The following is a 24,194-nucleotide window of genomic DNA, read 5'->3' on the forward strand; positions in this document are numbered from 1 at the left end:
TTACACTCAACTCTTTAAAGAGGTCAGCAAAACAAATCTGAAATGTTGTAATCAAATATTTTAACGTGATCTAATTGTTTCTTTAGCTCTATTGATTTATGGTCAGAATAATATAAGAAAGAACAAAATTCAATACTTAGATATAATGTAAATGAGTGAACACTTAATAGGCATATGTACAAACTAGAAATAAGTAGCTAAGTAAAAATGTAAAAGCTGTTTGTGTTCCATAATAAAAAATATAAAAAAATATAAAATAAAAAAAATGGATTCGAGCCGCACGGAGTTACAGGATATTAATGTCGAGGAAAGTGGACGTCTGGATTTCTCTGTAACGTATTAGATATTATCTTAACTTCTTCTCTATGTTCTCTTTAACTGAAAACACGCTTGAGCCTGACGCGATGTCAGTTTCACCTGATTGTAGACAAGTTTCACTAGGAGTCCAGACGATCAAGAAATTCGCCGGATACAAGAGTGATTCTGAAAATTGAAGAAACTTTTATTCAGGCGTGGACGTTGAAACGCGGAAGAAATGAAATGATACAATGGGAAAATAATATGGATAGTCGTAAACAAACTCACTAACCCGAAAAAAGTAGGTACTTATATCAGAAAATCTTGAAATAATCCAGTATCATAAATACCAAATCATATGTCTGTGTGTTATCTTTTTAAGTTAAAGCGCGAGAAACAGAGATAACTAGCAAGACCCAGCTATCCTGGAGACTCCCGCCTTAAAATCAAAAAGTTGTTAAGGGATTTTTTGAAACCTAAATCTATGTTCCTAATTATCCTAACAATTATGAATGAAGTGTAGAGGATGTTCTAACAAAAAAAACCGACTAGGTGCGAGTCAGGCTCGCGCAACGAGGGTTCCGTACTACAGTCGTATTTTTTCGACATTTTCAAAAACTCAAAAATAAATTATATATTTTTGTAATAAAAAATAGGATCTGGCCCATGAGGGGATTGAACCCTCGACCTTCGCGTTATTAGCACGACGCTAACAACTAAACAGTAGGTATGTTCCACAAGAATGTGAGTATGTAACAAGTATTGCTTAATTTACCTTAAGATTAAGCATTGTCACGAAAATCTGTCTGTTACCAAAATTGAAGCAAAGTTTTGGCATAGTCAATTTCGCTTTGAGAGTCTGCCAGAGACTGCAATGCAATTTCTGTGTACAGGCGCTGAATAGAAACGTTCAATGTTAATTATTGGGCGATATGCTGACACTAGAATACAATTGGAATATTGAAATGCCCACAAGAATTTAATATAAATACTACCTAGGAAATATCAGATGCATATTTTGATGGAAATGCTCTTGAAGTTATCAACCACCGATTAAATATCCCGATTAATTTCCATAGCCTAATATATTACTTTCGATGTTAATTTCTTGTTATTTATGTATTCTGCTTTCGATTGGTATAATGGTTAGTGATATTATTTTTTTGTACTTACTTAAATTAAGAACAGCTTTGATCTGATTTCATTAACGTGCCTACAAGGGTTTTGACGATCAATAAGATAACTTCTTAAATATTTATTCGATTGTGTTGATCGTTACTGACGCACGTTATCGATCGGTTAAATATCAAGGTTAAATTGAGCAACGGTAGCATCACTTGTGGATTTATCGATCGACAAAAAATACCATGTCGATCGTCTGTTGCTTACGCATTTAATCGATTCTGTTTGATCACATGTCTCTGTCATCAAAAATCGAGCAAATCCTTAGGCAACTTTAGGTAACAACTAAATTTCGTGGCATGTTCGTTTATATGTACCCTGATTGAAAAAAAAAACTTTAAAATGTCGACCTTAGCATAATGTGACATGAATACAACATTATAGCGAATTTTTTGTGCAGATATAAAACGACAAAATAGAGGAAGTAAATAAATATGCTTAAATTCACCATACATTAGTTACGACTTGCACGAGTAGAACCGGGTTGAGGGATGCGATATAACCAAGCCTTTGTACATTCGGACTCGCATGTCGTTGAGCTTTCGCAGTCATTCGCTCCACTGACTGAGAAAATAAGAGGACGGGTTGAAAAATCCGACGAAATCACTGTTAAATGTAACACATTCCCTTCAAAAAGGGAAGAAGTTTTAACGGTCATTTATATTGTTGATAACAAAAATTTGAATTAGAGAAAGATGAACAAAGGCTTTTTATACAACTTCAAATTATTATTAAAGAGATTTTTAATTCAACGCGTAGGTAGGTACTTATTTGTAATTTATAAGATGCTTTCGCGGTAAAGGAAAATTTTGTTAATAAACCATGGACGTATCTGGTAGGATTTAGATCCTAATGGCACCAAGTTGCGGGGTAAGCGCTACATTTTCTCTCACTTGTAAGTTGTAGGTACCTATTATAAGACAAACTTTTAATTTTGTAGTTTTAAGCCATTTTTTGTACTTATATTTTTTCCTTTATTTTTCTGTTTGATACTGAATTAACCTTCATTTATTTTATTTGGCTGCACATCTAAACTATTGACTTTAGAAATAGTGCTATCTTATTCACAATGTTACACTTCTGAATTAAACAGAAGCTTAGAGCTCTAGTATACGAGGGCGATTTCTATTACTGAAACAGTGGCATCTAAAGACGGTAAAAGACCCATTCCCAAAACAATGGAAAAACACACTTAAAGGTCATGTTAAGTGTAAGCCCGCTTAAATATTGAATGAAATAGTTCAGCAATCCGACGCTGAAGCGAAATGGCCCCCGAGGGCAAACATGGGTCTTCACCATACATAATTAAGCTGCCCCAAAATGTTTTACCATAATTCTAATTTAAAACTTGGCAGAGAGTGCGCCTTAATGGATCGCTGGTTTGGTTGATGTAATATTAATAGTGTGAAGGGAGTCTGAATGAAATATAACCAATTTTGGAATCGTGATCAATTAAGAGGACTCAAACTTTTATCAAATAACGTCGTTTAGGTAAATATTAGATAGGTAATACCTATATACCTATATAATACTAATATACCTTAGTTTGATTGTTTTTTCAATCAAGAATTTTACCTATTGCTTTTGTTTGCAGCCAACACGGTAGTTAATTTATAGTCGACTTCACAAAATAACTATAGACAACTGGTAAAAGTCAGGGAAATAATATCTCAGGAAAATTGTCCCATGAAAATTTCACAGACGCCATGTCTGCGTTGGCTCGCCTTTGATTTTCGTATGAAAACCCACAAAAGTTGGCAATTCAGCCAGTGTTGGCTGCATGTGGGTTATGTAAGAAGGTAAGTATAGTTCGATTTCAATCATTTTAACGGCTGAAAAAGTTAGCCGCTAAAGTGGATTTGTGCAAATACAGTACTTAAGTTAAAAAAGTAACGGAAAATATTATAAGTGTCCCAAAAAATATTTTTGCCAAAGATTAATCTTTCCTACATCGATGGCTTTGCGACACGACAACCTGTCTTGTCTTTTTTGTCTAATATGTTGTTCTCGGCCTCCAAAGGATTGCATCGAACCATAAACAGGTGGTCCCTTACATTTGCCGAGTGAATTGAGCCGACTCTTAAAATTTTATTGCATTGAAAACGTATCGTACAGGTAAGAATGCTTATGTTTAATTCTTGAGATGCTATCTTGCAAAACAATCTTACACGTGGAAACCATTTGGAGCAGCTACAGATATTTGTTTATTGCTTTACTATTGCTTTACAACTTTGATCATTATCTTGTAGCAGGAAGATAATTTTACTAGACTAGTAAACTTCGTCTGTATGGGCTGGAAAAGGCACTACCTATATTACAAATGCGAAATTGTGTTTTTTGTTGCTTTGTCCTTCAATGACGTCGCAACGGACGAAATCCTTCGCTTTCTCGCCCCAAAAGCCCATCGTCTCCAATGCCAGTGGGACAAAGAAATATTTCCCCAAAAGAGTGCCCCTCTTCTGGGGAAATACGTCTTCTATAATATCTCTCTTTATTAAAACCTTTTCCCTCGATCAAAAAACGAAAAAAAAAATAGTTTCAGCTAAATAAAAATGCCTTGCAAAAAACTTAAAGTGATCGTCAAAAATAAATTAAAAATTTACTCTTCAATCTCGAACTTTTATTCTAATGAAAATTCATTTTAAAAAAAAAACGCGTCAAGTGCGACTCAGGCTTGCACACGAAGGGTTACGTACCATCGTGCATTATGTACTTTTTATATATTTTTGATTTGCTTGGCGGCCATTTTGAAATTCGCCATCTCGATTTTTAATATTTGTTGTTTATAGCGGCAATAGAAATACACACCTCTACCTATTACGGTTTATGAGATAAATCATACAGCCCGCTGAGAGACAGACGAACGGACAGACGGACGTACGGCGGAGGCTTAGTAATAGAGTTCCTTTGGCAACCTTCGGGTACGGAACCCTAAAAATAACATTCAAACGAAGCGAAAGGGGTGGGTATAATTTAAAATGGAAAAAACTTCATAAAACTTTTAATAAATTGCATGAATACCACTGCAGTTAATGTCCCGTGCATTATCTTTGCGTTGATTCCGTTTAAATTACGCAGAAATGATTTATCATGTCGTGATAGTGCGTTCGCTTCATATTTACGATTCGATTCAGAGTGCACGTTGCTCATAATAGCATTTCTTGTCTATTGCGATTTACAACTAGAGATTTACCATTTTATAGGTAGATGTGAAAAATGAGGAGATCACTGACATAGCCCAACCTATTAGCAAGCTGAAGTGGCAGTGGGCAGGTCATGCCTGTCGTAGAGGCGGTGGCCGGAAAGTCTTTGAGTGGACACCGCGTTTAAGCAAGCGTGGTCAGGGGGATATAAATAGGCTGGCGGGAAGCGGCTGGATGAGGATGGCTGAGGACCGGGCGCTCTTTAGGGATGGCATATGCCTTACAGTGGACATCCACAGGCTGATGATGATGATGATGATGATGATGATGTGAAAAATCGGTGCTAGCCTAGTGATTAAGACGTAGGTACTAGGTACTTTGTTTTTTTTTATTGAGTATAATAATATTATGCTGCTCTACTGGCCGCTACAGCGTCACCGGATGCCGGGTGGGGCGGCGAGTGTGAAGCTTCGCAGGCCCTAGGGATCGAAGAAATCACTTAATTGGAGAGCTCAGCGAGATTCTCAAATTAGTATAATATATTCACTCCAACAGCTGAACAAGACTGCAAATTAATGACGGGCAGCGCCATTTATGATGTGATTTAGTAAACATATAATTTTGGTCGTAAGGGTGTTTTTGGTGATAGACCGTAATTTTGGTGTGTTGTGTTCTTATTCATCATGTTAACGGGTCTTGATAGACACGACAGACAGACAGACAACGAAGTGATCATATTATAAGGGTTACTTTTTCTCTGGAGATACGGAACCTCAAAAACAATCATTACTTAGGTTTAAAGACTCTATTTTCTCAAAAAAGAACAAAAGTTCACTTACATATAGAAGAAAACATAATCTAACTTAATTAGGTATTGTTTCTTTTTACGTCTGTCGCATGTCATCTTTCGTCGTTGTTATTCATGTTACAGAACAGTATTTTTCTAAAAATACTGTTTCCTTAATAAGTCATATCCTGAAAACAAATGTTACATCCGTTATTCCGTTCACGAGTCACGACGAGCCCGCCATGTTTAGCAGCCGATGACGTCAGAGGTCATAGGTCAGAGGTGCCCTAAATAGTTTACCTCTTACCACGTACCGGATGTTCATTAATCAAGCCCCCATGGATCTTATCAAGTTTCCAAAGGATAAGCTCGTGTTACTGGATATGTGATGCCTACTTGATCAAATTCTCTGGATTAACAATAATTGTATGACCTTTAGTTACTTACTTACGTTCATGCCCATAATTGTATGGTAAAATAGGACAGCAATTATAATGAAAGGAAAATCCATGGCTATCACTTTATAGCCGCCTGTCATGCCAAAGAGTATAATCACTACGTTTGTCATGCAAGCGGACCTTACATAATTGTATCTATACGTACATTTTGAAGAGTACAATGTCAACCAGTAGATGGTGGCATTCAAGTGAGACTTTATTGTCCATATTAAAGGTATTAAAGACCGTACATAAATATTTAGGCAACAAACAATGCAAATAATATAATAATGCGAACACAGGACGTGTCTCCGTTACCCCTGGGTGCCAGGAATTCCCGCCTCACACTCTGGCACTTCACTTGCCCCTGGTATCATTTTAATTAAAGCGAATGTTATTTGCCTTTATTTTCCCAGCTTCGTAAATAAGCTTAAGTGTCACAAACGTATTAAGAATACGTTTATTTTAAGACACGTTAAGCCTAAGGGCCAAAGTATACACATTTTAAGTCTCCCCGTACACGAGCCACACTTTGGTTAAGTATGGACGTAATGTTTTATTTAGGTATTGGGTTTAGGTTTGTGAGATGAATCAACATGTTAATTCCGCACACGAGCCACAGCCGACAACCACAAAACGCCGCCTCCGACCTATTTCCTGCAGTTTTCATACATTTTATACGGACTCGCCTCACGCCTGACGCTGGCGGTTGCCACACGCCACGAACGTCGCTGCTTGCTTCTTGTGGCCGGCACCGACCGCTATACGCCGACATAAAACGCCCCTCTCTCCCGTCGCGTCAGTCGTATTTTCGGCGGTATTTTCCTCTCTTACGACGACTTTATTATCAGCAGCAGCGCAATTACATCGTCAGTCCATTATGATATTGCAAGCATGGGTTAAAAAAAGTAGCGGCCACCGACCACAAGTGGCAGTATCGCGCGTCAGTCACCTTTGTAGGCGCTTCTAGCTACAAGTGGCGGCGTCTGGCTGTCGCAAGTGGTTCGTGTGCGGCCAGCGTTATTAATATTGACAATTTGATCACTCTTGGAAACTAGGACCTGTGAATGAACTTTTAACTTCGCACATAATTTTATCACTAGCGACCGCACGCGGTTCTGCTGGATCCGCGTGCGGAATGTGGAATGTGGAGTTATCAAAAAATCCAGCGTTAATCCTTGTCTACATTATAGAGGCAACCTTTGTGTTGTTTTTTATGGTTCCGTACCTCAAAAGGAAAAAGGAACCCTAGGATCACTTCGTTGTCTGTTTGTTTGTCGTATCTGTTGAAAAATCTGATAACCGTGAAATTGTGGAAAAACATAAAAAAGTTTTATTTCTTGTACGACGTACGGAATCCTTCGTTGCGAGTCCGACTCGCACTTAGCCGGTTTTTCCATTGTTTTGTCTTAGTAGGAAGGCACCTACTTCTCCAAAACCTACATGGTTTTTTTTTTTCACTGTACCTATGTGAAATCTATCCCGCTGATCGTGTGCGGTTCTCGCGAGCTACACAAAGGTGGTCTCGACAGGAATCGCGTTTATCTAACCGCAGAGCTTTGTTCTGTCAAGTACTAAAGCTGTCAAGCTTTGTATTGTACCGTGAGCAGGGGTAGTGAACCTAAACAGTGAAACGTGAAAACAGACTGCAAGTACGTATTTTTATTCAATTCATCGTATAATACAATGTCTGTCAAGAACCGTCAAGGGAATCAAAACCTATGTGTACTTCCCGTTGACCTAGAGTCATGAAATTTGGCAAGAAACAATGTCTTATAAGTTACTAGCTTATTCCCGCGACTTCGTCCGCGTGGACTATACAAATTTCAAACCCCTATATTTTCACCCCCTTAGGGGTTGAATTTTCAAAAATTCTTTCTTAGCGGATACCTACGTCATAATAGCTATCTGCATGCCAAATTTCAGCCCGATCCGCCCAGTAGTTTGAGTTGTACGTTGATAGATCAGTCAGTCAGCCACCTTTTCCTTTTTTATATGTAGATTTTATATATTTAGATTACTAGCTGATCTCCGCGACTTCGTCCGCGTGGATTTAGGTTTTTTAAATCCTGTGGGAACTCTTAAATTTTCCGGCATAAAAAGTAGCCTATGTCCTTCCCCGGGTTGCCAGCTACCTATGTACCAAATATTTCGTCAAAATCGGTTGAACGGTTGAGCCGTGAAAAGCTAGCAGACAGACAGACAGACAGACAGCCAGACACACTTTCGCATTTATAATATTAGTATGCATTACCTACTTTGAATAAATTATTTGACTTAACTTTAGTTTACTTGTGCATTGCTTTCTTAAGTCCAAGGATTTGGACTGGGCATTGATGATTCAGTACGTATGGTATGATATCTTCTCTTCTTCTCACTGGACTGGTTACCGCATAACGTTTCCGTCTGATGTGCGTAAGGTAATGCTGAGGGAAGAAAATCATATCACTAGGAGAGATGCAAGTAGAAGGAAAAAAGAGAAGAGGAAGACTTAAGAAAAGATGAATGAATTGCGTGAAAGAGGTTCTGAGCGTAATGGGTGGATAATGCATTGACGGATGACAGAAGCAAGTGGAAGAAGAATGCATGTTGTGCCGAACCCACATCGTTTGCCCTAGGCCTAAATAAATACGTTTCATGCGGGCATAACAATTATTGTGTTATTCAATAGAATTTAAATAAGGTTCGTGATAATATTTGCGCAAGTATATGAGCACAGCCGTCCGTAATGGGTTTTAGTATCGCAGGTACGTAAAATATCACTTATCATTATATTTTACTTAGTTCTCGGGATGTGGGAGTGTACGCTTACTTCTGAAACATTTTCAACTAAACCTTGAATTTGAAAGGAAAAAATCAGTTATGACTTTATGCTACGTTAACCTGGCAAAAATTTGTTTTCTTGGAGAGTGTTGCTACCACAGATTTCTGCATCTAAATATATAAAAGGAAAAGGTGACTGATTGAATGACTGACTGACTATCTATCAACGCACAGCTCAAACTACTGGCTGAAATTTGGCATGCAGATAGCTATTATGACGTAGGCATCCGCTAAGAAAGGATTTTTGAAAATTCGACCCCTAAGGGGCTGATATAGGGGTTTGAAATTTGTAATGTCCACGCGGACGTAGTCGCGAGCATAAGTATAGTTATAAAAATACTAGGTATAACCCGCACGTCACCCGCGCCCGCCCGCACCGGGTTAGCGCGAGGGTTGTGTGCCGTGCGGGTGTGCGAATTCAATTTGAAAATGGAAAAAACTTAAAATAACTTTAAAAATAGACGGACAGACAGACAACGAAGTGATCCTATAAGGATTCCTTTTTTGAGGTACGGAACCCAAAAAATAGATTTAGCTAGCCCCAGGGTTAACCTACAATTTGCAAGTCCTTTACCAGATTCCATAAATCTCTGTAACATTGAAAGGCCCCAACGAGGACATGCCACAATATAATCGATCCCAGAAGAGTTATCTATCAGAGAGCGTTCACAAATCACTCAATTCATTGCACACATAGTATATGAAAGGAGCAGATATCTTTGTTGGTTTCTCGACCATTTCGCTCCATCCGGCAATGTGGTTGACGGATTACAGCCATTTCCGTGAATGCGAACATAGGGTCATTTCACATTGGATTAACACCTTACAAAGGTTTAAGGGTATAATCCTGTAAGTAAACGTGTAAGAGCTTAATCCTGCAACCAACCTTTGTGTAAAATACGTAGCAACTTACGTTTCACAACTGCGCGAATTCTCACAGGCCTACAAAAATAAGGTTGGGCACTCACCAGCGAAATGTAATGTAATTGTAGTCTTTGCACGATATTGTTAGGTACAATGCTGCATGGTCATCACAGAATAATATTAAAGCAAGGCACAATATACTTAGTACTATTTAACACATCTCAAAAATCTCAGAATAAACCAGGGAAAATTCTGTGAAATAGATGATTGTTTTAAATTAATTCCTTCAGTATCCCCGTTTTTTTTCAGTTCAGTGCTCTGGCAGTAACTTAAAACAAGAGAATTAAGGTCCTTTTTACTCTGACGTTCGATACTCAAAATATATCAGCATTGTCGAAATGCTGCAAAGCCTACTCACTGTATTATGCAGCAAGCTGAAGACTATTCGGATTTATTAGTTTTCTACCGCGTATCAAAGGGCGCTCGCACTGTCGGTAGACAGGTTTGCCGTTCGAATACCTTGGTTGTGAACTTCGCATACATTAAAAGCTCAAACCGGTATTGCAAATGTTACAGTTACGTTACAACTCGTCTGTGTGTAGTCGACATAACTTAGTTGTATTTAATCCCAAAACCTACGTTCCTATAAGTCTACTGTAAATACTTAAATTTAAAAAAAATTATGAATTTCCTGAAAAAAATAAAAGATGTCACATAATACAGTTGTCTGGAAACACTCTATAAAAGCCCGTAAACACAAGAAACCGTTTATTTGACCGTCTCTGACGTAGTAAAGATTAGGAAATAGTTTTCTTTTATGGGTGTTGTGTGAGCTTTTTTGTACACTTATGTGACTTCTATATAACTTTCGGGCAAGTTCACTAATCGGTTAGATTTTACGAGATCGTTTGGCCGTTTATATTGTGGGCTGCAGAATTTTTACACGACTGTCTATAAAAGGGAGTAGGTATAATGTTTTCAGGGTTCATGTTTGTGTATGTATTAAAAAATAAATATGACAGGGCAATCGTGTTATTTTATTTTTATTCTTATTTGTTACTGTTGTTAGAATAGAGGTGCTCTCTTTCTTAGGAAATTTTCAGGGGTAGCCAATATTAGGTTTGAAAAATAATGCAACTTTTATTCTCTTTTAAAAACATCATGTATTTCAAAAGTAAAATAGACCTAGGAAATTGAATTTAAGAAGATAGCTTGTTTAAACCAGGGTTGTTACCGATATCCGCATACGCACCAATTAATGCGGAGCTTTTACGGATGTGCATTCATATTTGCAACAAGTAACGACCTGCAAAGAAAGTGGGCGGGGCCAAAGTGGCGCGTGCCTGGTGCATGTTTGCTAGTTGATATCTTCGTTCGCTAACTGACCAATCACAAAGTGTACAATGTTACACAACAAGGTGTTATGGATATGCGCATCAACATTCGCAAATGCGGAACATTCGCGGACGTCAAAATATTGGCATCCGCAACAACCCTGGTTCAAACTTTGAACCAACTTCAAACCAAAAGAATTATTAATACTGCCTACTTCCATGGTTCCATTCCAACATCTAATCATTCAACTAGACAAAGCCAATTATGAAGATTTTTATGAAAGGTTATTTACGTGAGTATAACTACATAAAAGCTCTTATTTCCACCCACGTAAAAGTTTTCATTTCTCAGAACAGCTCTTTATAGCGCTATTTATTGGATTGATATAGGTTCTACGAAATAGGAACCTGTTGTATTTTGTTCGATGTAGAGGTTCCTCTGCCTACACGGCATTTTATATTCAACATGTATTGGCTGTTTTTCGATAAAAATGATTTGATCGCTGCTGGGTTTTACGAAGATAGGTTTACTTATAGACCAGCTTTCAATGTCGTTATTTACACATCAAAAATCTTATCTCAAAAACTGCTAAATATCTCTAGATCTGTATCTTTTGTACAATATCCTAAGTAGGTAACATAAGCCAAGGTAACTGTTGAAAACGCTTAATTAAAATTTAAATTAAACTGTCCCATAAATGCACCCTCACTAATATCACGAGGTCTTTATGACAGTGTAAATATTTACGCCTCTCCACTAGGTAAACACGAAACAGCAGTGAGTTGTGATAATACTAGAGGCTCAATACTCATATTACATCCGACGCATTTTTAACGTTTTTTTATTCGATTACGATCTTGTAAAATTAGCACATAACTTCGAAGTCAGTTCGAAACTAGTCGGGCTAACGTCGACTAAACACGTGAGTATAGTCGGGTGTGAGAATTGAGATATGTAGGATAATAGAAAAAATAATGTTGTATTTTTATATGAATACCCATAAAAAAGAGTGTAATGTTTTCAGGGTTCATGTATGTATGTACCTACTCGTATGTGAGTTTCTCTATTCCACCATAGCTTCTAAATGCCTGAACTGATTTGGACGAATTGGAGAAATTTCGGATTATCGTTAGAAATTCTTATTTACTTGTTTAACTTGTGTCTTTTAATCTTGGTATCCATATGAATATCACATGATAAAAAATAATGAAAGAATGATTGGTTACACCAGGTTGAGGCCATTTTGTGCGTCAAGCCTCTATATGAATATTGTAACTCTCTGCAACACAGGGTCACTAGAAGCCGCTTGCTAATTAAGGGAGGTTCTGGGCAGACTTAGCGAATGAACCACCAACCTACCAATGTACCACCAACCTAAGTGTAAAGACGCGCAGTTTATCGCAAAAAAATATAGTTCGCGACAGGTCGATATGTCAGGGAAGGAAAGCCCCGGACACCAGCACAGCCCCCGCGCTAACCCGGTGCTGGCGAGTGCGGGTCCCCCCGCCTCATCCCGATTGCCGTCTCAACCTGCCGCGAACTATATTTTGTTACGATAAAACTGCGCGAACGTGTACCTAACGTTCAATGTTCTAAGAGAGTTCCTGCTTTTCTGATACTGAAGGTGAAAACGAAGGCTATTGATTGATCGTACTCTTGAAGATGAAAGAAGCTATTTTAGAGTTTTCATGGGATACCTATACCTAATCTTTGAAATTTTAAAGAGGGTTAGACAAGCTTTGGAATAACTTAATTATAATAAAAATAAAATATAGGTAGGTTCATAGAAAAAAAATATAGGCAACAAAAATGCGAACGAACTTATTTACGACAACAACTTATGATAATTAGTTTCAAAAGTCACCGACAGTTTCGCCGAGCAATAAATTAATTGATACGTCTAACCTTCGTACACGCTTCATTAGCTTATTACAATAACTGGACATATGCGCCATTAATAATAATTGTGTGAATAATCATCACATCGTAAACCATAATCATATTGAATCGAACTATAATTAACATACTGGTATGTACTAGTACCCAGATTACAGGAAGTGTTTGTTAATTAGCGATATACAATACCTAACCCATGTAGCTACTTAAAGCCTACTTACAGTTAATCCACATCCATACTAATTTAAACAGTGAGTAAAAATAAACTTACCTATTAAGTCGAGGCTATAGTACAATTTTATAAATTCCTTTAATGACAAAGTTGCGTGAAAAACTTGCTCTAGTTTTTTTAAAGTCCATAAAGGAAAATTAAGTTAAAACGAAGCCTTGGGGCTTGTTCTGAACTCGGAATACGGAGAAAACTATGGTTTATTCACAAAGTTTGTCTAAAGACCACCCTAATTAACAATTTTTCTAGCAACCATTTTTAGAGATCCATAGTTAAACAATGTTATTTCGTCCAGTCCGTCTGTCTGTCTGTCCGTTTGTGTGACAACGGCAGTGCGACAGGGGTTATAAGGTGAAGATGTCCATACTGTTTGTTAGGAAGTTTGTGTAGGGACCGTACAACTACAGTCGCGCAACATTGCCATCATGCGCTGCTTTTATGAACGACTTGCTACTCAAACAATAAAGTAAATAATACTGTGTTAATAGTTGATTAACAAAGAGGTAAAAATTATTATTTTAAATTAATTTATTATTATATTAAAATTATTTATTATTTTTTTCTAGCTCTACAAAACTTACGTGAATAACCTCTACATCGCACGTAGTTCGCGCACGGCGGCGGCGCACTGATTTTTTTATGCAGAATAATGGTTGTTTTCCCACGGCAGATGTTTTGCTCTCAGTACAGTACCTAAATAGTAAAATGGAAAGCTGTGATAGCCTAGTGGTAAGGACGTCCACCTCCTAATCGGATGTCAGGGGTTCGATCCCGGGCACGCACCTTTAACTTTTCGGAGTTATGTGCGTTTTAAATAATTAAATTTCACTTGCTTTAACGGTGAAAGAAAATATCATGAGGAAACCGGCATGCCTGAGAGTTCTTCACAAGTTTGTAAAGTCTGCCAATCCGCACTTAGCCAGCGTAGTAGACTATGGCCAAAACCCTTCGCACTCTGAAATGAGACCCGTGCTCTGTAGTGAGTCGTCGATGGATTGATCATGATGATGATGATTAAGAATGTTTTTGTTTCGAATCCATACTAATATTATAAATGCGAAAGTGTGTCTGTGTCTGTCTGTCTGTCTGCTAGCCTTTCAAGGCTCATCCGTTCAACCGATTTTGACGAAATTTGGTACTGCGATAGCTTGCATCCCGGGGAAGGACATAGGCTACTGTTTATCCCGAAAAGTCAAAGAGTTCCCATGGGATTTTCAAAAACCTAAATCCACGCGGACGAAGTCGCGGGCATCAGCTAGTTAATTATAAAATGTTCATCGACTTGAAAGCATGAGAAACAATAGTAATTCAATAGACATAATATCTTAGGTACCTACTACTCGAATCGATAAAGAGAAATTACATATTTCTCATGCGTAGTACCTAATACGTCACATTCTGGCCTGCAGGCTGCAGCCACTATTGTGGTATTACTATTGGCTCGAGGTCGCTTTCGAATTTTATTTATCTGGTAATACAATCATAAATCGATTGTATTACCAAGACAATAATATTTCTGCGGGGAAAAAAGCTATTATGTCACGTTGTAGTTTTCCATTATTCAAATAAATAATTTAACAGATGGTAACAGTGTTTTTTACCTTTTGTGTTGACATTAATTAGACTTTATTTTTGTTATTAGCACACGCAACGGATGCCGTATTCATCTGCTAATTCGCATTGTTTGCAGTTTGCACAATGATTTTCACTGAGCACTTTCTTGAGACAACCATCACTACATCATCGCACCATAATAATAAGCATTTTACAATGTTATCAAAATATATGTTAGAGTTTCTAGATGATATGGATTTGTTTGTATTTATCCTCTTTTTTTCGGATTGATTTTTCGGTATGCTGCGTAGGCCCTACTAGCCGCTACAGCGTCACCGGGTATTAAGTACCTACAGGTAAAAGTCATTGAGAGATTTCGCCTTTTGTTTTTCTTTATTATCTTTTTATAATTATTAGCACACGCAAGAGAGGAATGCTCTGTATTCACCTGGCAATTCGCATTGTTTGCATTGTTTGTTTGCTCAGTGGCGTTCGCTGAGCGCTTTCATTAGAACCAACCAGGTACTACATCGTGTAACGTAATAGTATAAGCTATTTAGAATATTAACAATAGGGTTTCTAGCCATTGTGGCTAATTCCGTTGTACACAATCTCTAAGCTTAATTAAAATGATACGTCTAAATCTATTGCTATCCTTTTCATAATGTTGCTTGCGGAAAAGGAAAGTACTAGACTTAGACCTGTTGATTTAGTTTAGTTTAGAGATTGTGTACATGAGAATCGGCCCCAATATAGATTTGTTTATATTTATCTTCTATTTAATTTTATTCATCAAAGAGCAGAGTATCTACGGAACTTTTATTAAAAAAACATAAGTAGGTATGTTTTTTACATTTATTTTGGGTGCATTTGTAACCTACATCACTACTATTATAGGTAAAAGGGATTGAGAGTAAGCTGTAACTTTTATATAAGAGGTAACTGTAGCTTTTTTTTGCGATGATATCCATAATTAAATGTATCCGTAATTAAAGTATAATTCAAAGTAAATGTAAATAATATAGTATTGTCTAGAAATCCTATTGTTATATTCTAAATAGCTTATATTATACTGTTGCGTTACACGCCGTAGTGCCTGGTTGGTTCTAATGAAAGTGCTCAGTGAATACCACTGTGCAAACTGCAAACAATGTGAATTGCCAGGTGAATACAGGGCATTCCTCCCTTGTGTGTGCTAGTTATGTCGTTTTAATTAATTAACCTAATAAACCATTGAAAAAAATATACAAAAGGTGAAATATAGCTTTGTATGAGGAGGATATTTGATGATTATTTTAGGTGCATTTATAATCTAGATACTTACCACAGAATTGAGAGTGGACTTTGTATATTATGTATTTTTTATAATACAATTATTTATTAGGGTTTTTATGATTTGTTTACAACATCGTCACAATCATATTAAAAAACGTTTACATAAATAAAATAACAGAAACAACAAAAAATAAGAAAACAGAAACGACAACAAAAAATTACAGAAGAACAAAAAATAACAGAGAGAACAAAACATAAAAGAACAGAAAGAACAAAAAATAAAATAATAGAAATGACAAAAATTAATAACAGAAACATTCAACAGGTTTGTTATTTAAAAACAGTCTAAGATTATCACACGCAATGGAGCAAAGTCCTGTATGCAAATTCACCTGGTAATTCTATTCGCATTGTTTCCCAAGAGATTTTCACTGAGCTTTCATTAACTAGAACCAACCAAGCAATGTATCATGTAACGCAACAAACATTAACAAAGATTTCTATAGAATACGGGTTTGTTTACTTTTACCTTTACTTTGAATTATAGTTGTTTCCCATGTTTTGCATTTTTCTACAAACTAGATGATGCCCGCGACTTCGTCCGCGTGGATTTAGAATTTTTAAACCCTATCTAACTCTCTAATTTTCCGGGATTTAAAGTAGCCTATGTCCTTCCCCGGGATATAAGCTAACTCTGTACAAAATTTCATCAAAATCGGTTGAACGGTTGGACCGTGAAAAGCTAGCAGACAGACAGATAGAAACACTTTCGCATTTATAATATTATTATGGATGCATAATAGAGGCTCTGCTTCTCAATCGTTCACTCTTGACAGAGTGGTCGTGGCTATGAATCTCTCTCTGCTGCTCGTGCGATCTCCCTCCAGCGACTTCCGTGGGTGGCATTACGTACACACACGGAGACGTGTTCGTTGCCACATGGATATGTGCCTCGACCTTGTACCACGAGGTGTTCGATGGTACCACTCTTCCTCGTAATGTGACCAAAGAAGTTGAGATTCGCAATTGTGCAAGTAAGCGACGAAAACTTGTGACTTATTTTCAGTTCTTTGAGAATGGATGAGCATAATAAAGGGTAGTTTAAACGAAAGTGCTTCTTATAGAGTAACTATATAGCTTACTGGTCTGGTTTTGGTCGGCAAAAAGCTAAACGCTGCTTCGCCATTTCTATACCTAGCTATTCCGAGTTCTGTGAGTTTTCCCATTTAAGCTTACAAATCCTAAAACAAGGTAGATACTTACCGAGTTAACTATTTAATCCTTTAAAACGGGTTAAATAATTAAATATGCAGGGTGTTAACTTTGACATAAGTACAGTTTGGGCTTTACCTTGATTAATATGCAAACAAATAGAGACTATTAAAATAGAGTACCTAAGTAATTAAGTGGTCAGCTATCCAAAAACTAATATTTGTGATAGTTACATCGGTGTTTGGGTTCGTCTGTCTTTCCTACTAACCAACGCAACGTCACAATCTCTATACCTATGTGTAGTTAATTTTGGAATTTTGGTTTTTTAAACTAAACAGATACCTACTACGCATTAATTGGCCATTTCAAACAAATTTTTTTGATGCTGGTTGTACATTGACCTCTATAAATACAAAGACGTTTAAGGTGACGCTGGATGCACGTCCGAACTGCTCGGCCCACGTGGGTAACCTGTATGCTATTTCACCTAACATTGTGATAGAAAGAGATAGACTCAGTGATGAGCAGTGTAGCGAGTGCATGCGCTCACACTAGCGTCCGGATATATTGATGATGGCACACAGATAGTTGGACAGATGTCACCGATGAATTTTTGTAAATATATGATTTATGAAGGAACTACTTATTTCAATTATTATTGTATAAGATTTTATGGAAGAGCGGGGTCGCCTGCCACGAGTACTCGTAGCAATACTAAAACAGTTACTGGGATGGTCCCAATTACTACGCACTATGTGAAATTGTTTTACCTACTGAAATAAATATGTTTTAATTTATTTTTGAATGATAATGATTACCTACTTATCTTTTGATGAATACTATAAAATCTCACTTACATACATACCTATTAGGTAACTACTGCCTCAGCGTGTATAAACAACTCGTATATATTATAGAAATCCATACTTTTATGAATTGTCTGTCTGTAATTTCGAAATAACTACCGCAAGCTCATAATATTGTTATTTGAACTGTACCATAACAGCTGAATCAAACGTTTTTAAAAACTGTCTGTCTGTCTGTCTGTTTGAACGGGGTAATCTTCGGAACGGCAGAACCTATTTTGACGGGACTTTTACAGACAAGTAGAGGATTAACAAAGGATACTTTTTTAACCGACTTTTAAAAAAGGAGTTGTGTTTTTCTACCTATGTACACAGAAATCTCCGAGATTTCTGAACCGATTTGCGTATTTTTTTTAATTGATAAAGAAACTTTGCAACATTGTCCTATATAAAATGTCATTTTATATAGGACACACAGGATTTCAACTCCTCAATCCTGATGCTGCAGGGGACATGACCACCAAAACTTATGGGATTTTGAAACTGTCGGTTATAAATTGATATTGGAGGTAGGTACCTATATCTACCAAGTAAAGACTTTATCATTGAACTCGAAGACCCACTTCTCGACCCTGATGCTGTACCTAAGGAATTGCATTGCTAAATCGTGGTGATCCCACGGAATTTTAAATGAATCATCGCCCACGCCCGTTCGGTACCCTCATTCCGCACATTGTTTTGATTAGTCAGTCCACCAATCACAACAAAGCATTCTCCCCTGTCCCCCGCCAACATTTTACGATTTTGTTTTCATGTAAAACCTTGTATATGCGTACTCTAGGAGTTGAATTCTCTGTGCTGGCGGATTACCTATTAGGAACACATGATTACACATTCGTTTGTCTGTGAAAATAACTTTTGTTGCCTACACTTATCTATTAGTAGCGACTAAAAACTATATATACTATCTACTTGTGTATACAAAAGTCAAAATGAATTCCAATTTGATCTCAAAAATGAAAATTTTATTTTTATAAGTAGGAAGTAGGTACAATTCAATTTCCCTCTAAAAGCCCACTACACACATAAACACAATATGTATCATTTTCTGTTTCAACAGTCACATTAGATGTATCATTCGACGCAGAACTATTGAAGCTCTCCATTTCATTTCTGGAATTAATAAACATACAATCAACATAATTATATTGTGAGTATTATCTATATAGAATGTATGCAAAAAACATAGCATAACAACTTACAAGTATGGTATGGTAGACCTTTCAATATTTAGTACAGAATTGAATGTTGCAGCATCATGTTGGATTTCAGTGGTACGTATATTGGGCACATTCATTTTATTTTCCTTGTTTTCTTCTAAAAGGAATGTCTTGAGTCACTAAAATACAACATAATTCAGCATTGACAAATCTGACAACAAATAGTAAATCTCTATATTATATAAAAATGAATCGCTGAATGTGTTGCTGATCGCAAATCTCGAGAACAGCTGCACCGATTTCGCTAATTCTTTTTGATAATATTCCTTGAAGTACGGGGATGGTTCTTATGGAGAGAAAAATTTAAAAAATGTCCTGAAAAAGAATCGACTGTAGGCGGTGCGAAGTTCGTCGGGGCAGCTAGTAACATAATAATTATATTATCCTAATCCTAATCTAAATATATAAAAGAAAAAGGTGACTGACTGACTGACTGACTGACTGACTGATCTATCAACGCACAGCTCAAAATACTGGACGGATCGTGCTGAAATTTGGCATGCAGATAGCTATTATGACGCAGGCATCCACTAAGAAGGAATTTTTGAAAATTCAACTCTGGAGGGGGTGAAATAGGGGTTCGAAATTTTGTGTAGCCCACGCGGACGAAGTCGCGAGCATAAGCTAGTCTATAATATAAAAATGAATCACTAAATGTCATCGCAAATCTCGAGAACAGCTGAACCGATTTCGCTAATTCTTTTTTTAAATTAGGTATTCCTTGAAGTAGGTACGAGGATGGTTCTTACCGAGAGAAAAATTTAAAAAATTTGAATCGACTGTTAGGCCGTAGGCGGAACGAAGTTCGCCAGGGCAGCTAGTGGAATTATAAATGTGAAAGTGTAGATGTTTGGATGTTTGTTACTCAATCACGCAAAAAAGGCTGAACGGATTTGAATGAAATTTAGAATTCTTAACTGGATTAACACATAGGCTACTTTTTATCCCGGAAAATCAAAGAGTTCCCGCGGGATTTTGAAAAATGTGAAATCCACGCGGACGAAGTCGCGGGCATTAGCTAATATCTAAATAATATCAACTTACAAACACAGTGTCAAATTTTCAGAAGCTGGCTCTAAATGGTACGGTGTGATAGCATCATAATCTAACTCAATTAGATTTTTTGCTTTGTCGTTTCCTTGTCAAAGAAAATCCTGTGATCCACTAAAATAGAAGTATAATATATAAGTATTTATTAAAAATAAATAAATGTCATCATCAAATTTACCATCCTGGAGAACCTTGAAAACGACACTCGCGTCTATTTTTTATAAAAAGTGCTGGCCCGCCATCTTAGATTAAAAAATTAATGTCATTGTCAAAACCAGCATCCTGGAAACCCTGAAAACGACACCCATTTCTATTTTTTGTGAAAAGTGCATGTCTGCTATTTTGGATTTGAAAATAAATGTCATTATCAAATTCAGCATCCCGGAAAAGTACATATTCAGTCAAATAAAATTCCCGTCGAGTCACATTGTTACTCACGTCGGGTGTGACTCACGGGAATAACCCCGAAAAAGTAATGGCATTATCATCACAAGATAATATTATGGTTTGGAAAGATTCTGATGAATTTTAATAGATCTCCTCTTTGCAAGGGATTTGCTTTTGCGAGTCTAAACCGTTTCTTTTTCCTCTTCCGCCAATCCATTTTTGTTTCTGTTACATGAAAACTCAAGTATATAATTAAATTGTCTAAGCACACAATATGACCTACATACGTATATTTGTAACTAGATGATACACGCGACTTCGTCCGCGAGGATATAGTGGTTTTTTAATCCCACGAGAACTCTTTCAAAAGCGATCACTATTTCAAATTTCAGCCAAATCCGTCTTGTACTTTTTGCGTGAAAGGGTAACAAACCTATACACACACACACGCAGATACAAAATTTCGCCTTTATAATATAAGTGTGATTTGACAACCCTGACTTTCGGAATTCGGATAAGTCCAAATTATATTTTATTACTAGTTGATGCCCGCAACTTCGTCCGCGTGGAATTAGGTTTTTAAAAATCCCGTGGGAACTCTTTGATTTTCCGGGATAAAAAGTAGCCTATGTGTTAATTTAGGGTATACCCTAAATTAACACTTTTATCTATCTCCATTCCCAATTTCATCCAAAACCGTTCAGCCGTTTTTGTGTGATTGAGTAACAAACATCCAAACATCCACACACACACATCACTACACCTATTATAAATGTGAAAGTGTGTTTGTTTGTTGGTTCGTTGGTTTGTCCTTCAATCACGTCGCAACAGAGCAACGGATCGAAGTGATTTTTTGCATGGGTATGGTTGACCTGGAGAGTGAAATAGGCTACTTTTTATCCCGGAAAATCAAAGAGTTTCCACGGGATTTTTAAAAATCTAATTCCACGCGTACGAAGTCGCGGGCATCACCTCATCATCATCATGATCAACCCATCGCCGGCTCACTACAGAGCAGGGGTCTCCTCTCAGAGTGAGAAGGGTTTTGGCCATAGTCTACCACGCTGGCCATGTGCGGATTGGTAGAATTCACACACCTTTGAGAACATTATGGAGAACTCGGCATGCAGGTTTCCTCACGATGTTTTCCTTTACCGTTAAAGCAAGTGATATTTAATTAATTAAAACGCGTATCACTCCGAAAAGTTAGAGGTGCGTGCCCGGGATCGAACCCCCCGACCTCCGTTTAGAAGGCGGACGTCCTAACCACTAGGCTATCATAGCTTCACCTAGTTTATAATATTAGTAGGATATATGTAAACTACTACCACCAGCTGTCGATACGATGCATTCTAAAATAAATCGACCGACCGACCGACAGACCGACCGGCCAAGTACGAGTCAGACTCGCGCCCCGAGGTTTCCGTACTACAATAGTAAAATGTTTATCTCTAAATCTCTGTTTAGAGATAAGCATTTACAATGTAACTTAATTTATTACTACTATGTAACTAGAATTTCGGTACATATAAAAATGAATCGCTAAATGTGTTGCTGATCGCAAATCTCGAGAATAGCTGAACCGATTTCGCTAATTCTTTTTTTATAATATTCCTTGAAGTACGAATATGGTTCTTACGGAGAGAAAATTTTTAAAAAATTCCTGAAAAAGAATCGACTGTTAGGCGGTACGAAGTTCGCCGGGGCAGCTAGTGAAAAATAAAAATAAATAAATAGGTAAATAGTATTTTTTGACATTTTGCATGATAAATCAAAACTATTTAGTATGCACTAGATGATGCCCGCAACTTCGTCCGCGTGGATTTAGGTTTTTTAAAAATCCCGTGGGAACTTTGATTTTCCGGGATCAAAAGTCAAAGTCAAATGATTTGTTCAAAATAGGTAATAAATTACTCTTTTCGATTGTCAGTTGTTGGATTTGTAAAATATAGTGTTGATAATTATTTCGCAAACGCTACGAGGGTTCCAAACGTGCCCAAGACTGAGAAGAGCCCACAGCTAACTCAGCCGGGTATTCTTTTTATTATCACCACTTTACAAAATCATAAATTAAACTTATTAGAACTATCACAAAGCCGAGCAACTCATTCCCAAGCTTGCTTATCATTTAAATAATCCTTTACAATGTAATAGGATTTTTTAATTAGTTTACGTTTTATGAAAACTTTGAACCTATGACAGTCACTTTGAACTTATGACAGTCACTTTTTTTTTAAATTTATTTATGTTTTTATATACGTACAATAAATTTTCAAAAATATATTGATTATGCACTGTCATAATTTTAACTTCTCTAAATTTAGTTCTCAGCGACTCTCGTGGTCCCATACTATATATGGCTCGAATAGCCCTTTTCTGCAGCACAAAAATAGAATTTATATCAGCAGCATTACCCCATAATAACTCCGTGGTGCCACCTGAATCAGGGTTTCTACTGAAAACCAGCGCTGTATGTTTTTGTACTTGTGCAAGACAATATGCATTTATGCTGAGTAGGGACCTTTTTTTTTGGGTTGTGCCACACATGACATATTTTATTCCGGCGCTTCTTCTACTTGAGGTTTTTTGACTTTATTACTCAAGTATAAGAGGCGCTGGGATAACCTAACCAGTTGGTAACTGGTTATGTGTGGTACAGCTTTAAAAAATAAACGTTTTTTCTTTTCTTTCTTTTTCTTTTCTAATAATATGCCATATGACATAATGCTGTGAAAGTAACTAAAATATACTAGTCTCGCCGTTTCTATGTCTGTCAACTGGCGAATCTTTTCTACCGCATATGCAGCAGAACTGTCTGTTCGATAAGTTATTTATATGAGAGCCCCATTGAAGTTTCGCATCTAACGTTATTTCCAGAAAAATAGCGGTATCCACTAAATCTAATTTATCATAAAAGTAGCCTATGTCCTTCCCCGGGATGCAAGCTATTTTTGTACCAAATTTCATCAAAATTGGTTAAATGGATGAGCTGTGAAAAGCTAGCAGACAGACAGACGGACAGATAGACAGATACACTTTCGCATTTATAATATTAGTATGGATAAAAATAAATAAAATCTGTTTTTGATGTAGGTACAAATAAGGTCCTTTCATATGATACCCCACTTGGTTTACTAATCTTACTTGAAAGTTGAAAATACTAACTATTTGTTAATGAACACATTTATATTTATTTTTTGTGATGTAACCACAAATTCATTGTTTTCAGATTTTTCCCCTTACGTGTGTTATAAGATCTACCTACCTGCCAAATTTTATCATTCTAGGTCAATGGGAAGTACCCTACAGGTTTCTTGACAGACACACTGACAGACTGGCAGATAGACAGACAGACAGACAACAAACTGATCCTATAAGGGTTCCTTTTTCCTTTTGAGGTACGGAATCCTAATGATCTCTCTTTTTGCACTGCATTTAATCTGAATCCAAGAATTTCCGATCCGAAATAGCCGTAAGCAAGACTGTATCGTCACTTACCACCAGGTGAGATTGCAGTCAAGGGCTAACTTGTAGCTGAATAAATAAATAAAAGTACTATTTGTACGAAGCGTTGCGTACTTTATTTGTAAGATGGACAGACAGACAGACAGACAGATAGACGGACAGACAGACAGAC

General features: G+C 37.0%; 1 protein-coding gene and 1 long non-coding RNA gene across 2 annotated transcripts in view; both read right to left on the bottom strand.

Moving 5' to 3' along the window:
• Positions 1-24,194, bottom strand: part of LOC117990776 (uncharacterized) — a 430,777-nt gene that overhangs the window by 376,916 nt on the left and 29,667 nt on the right. Inside the window, exon 2 of the mRNA XM_069504461.1 lies at positions 8,139-8,272. Within this exon, the coding sequence (XP_069360562.1) occupies positions 8,139-8,146 (8 nt within the window). The 5' untranslated portion in view covers positions 8,147-8,272. The remainder of the gene's footprint in view (positions 1-8,138; positions 8,273-24,194) is intronic.
• On the bottom strand, positions 17,983-21,427 carry LOC138403529 (uncharacterized). The gene is made up of 3 exons (XR_011237782.1): positions 20,165-21,427; positions 19,103-19,239; positions 17,983-19,013 (listed from the first exon to the last, which is right to left on the bottom strand). It is a non-coding gene; the product is annotated as an uncharacterized lncRNA (long non-coding RNA).

The sequence above is a fragment of the Maniola hyperantus genome, chromosome 18, assembly GCF_902806685.2.
Source record: "Maniola hyperantus chromosome 18, iAphHyp1.2, whole genome shotgun sequence".
NCBI lineage: Eukaryota > Metazoa > Arthropoda > Insecta > Lepidoptera > Nymphalidae > Maniola > Maniola hyperantus.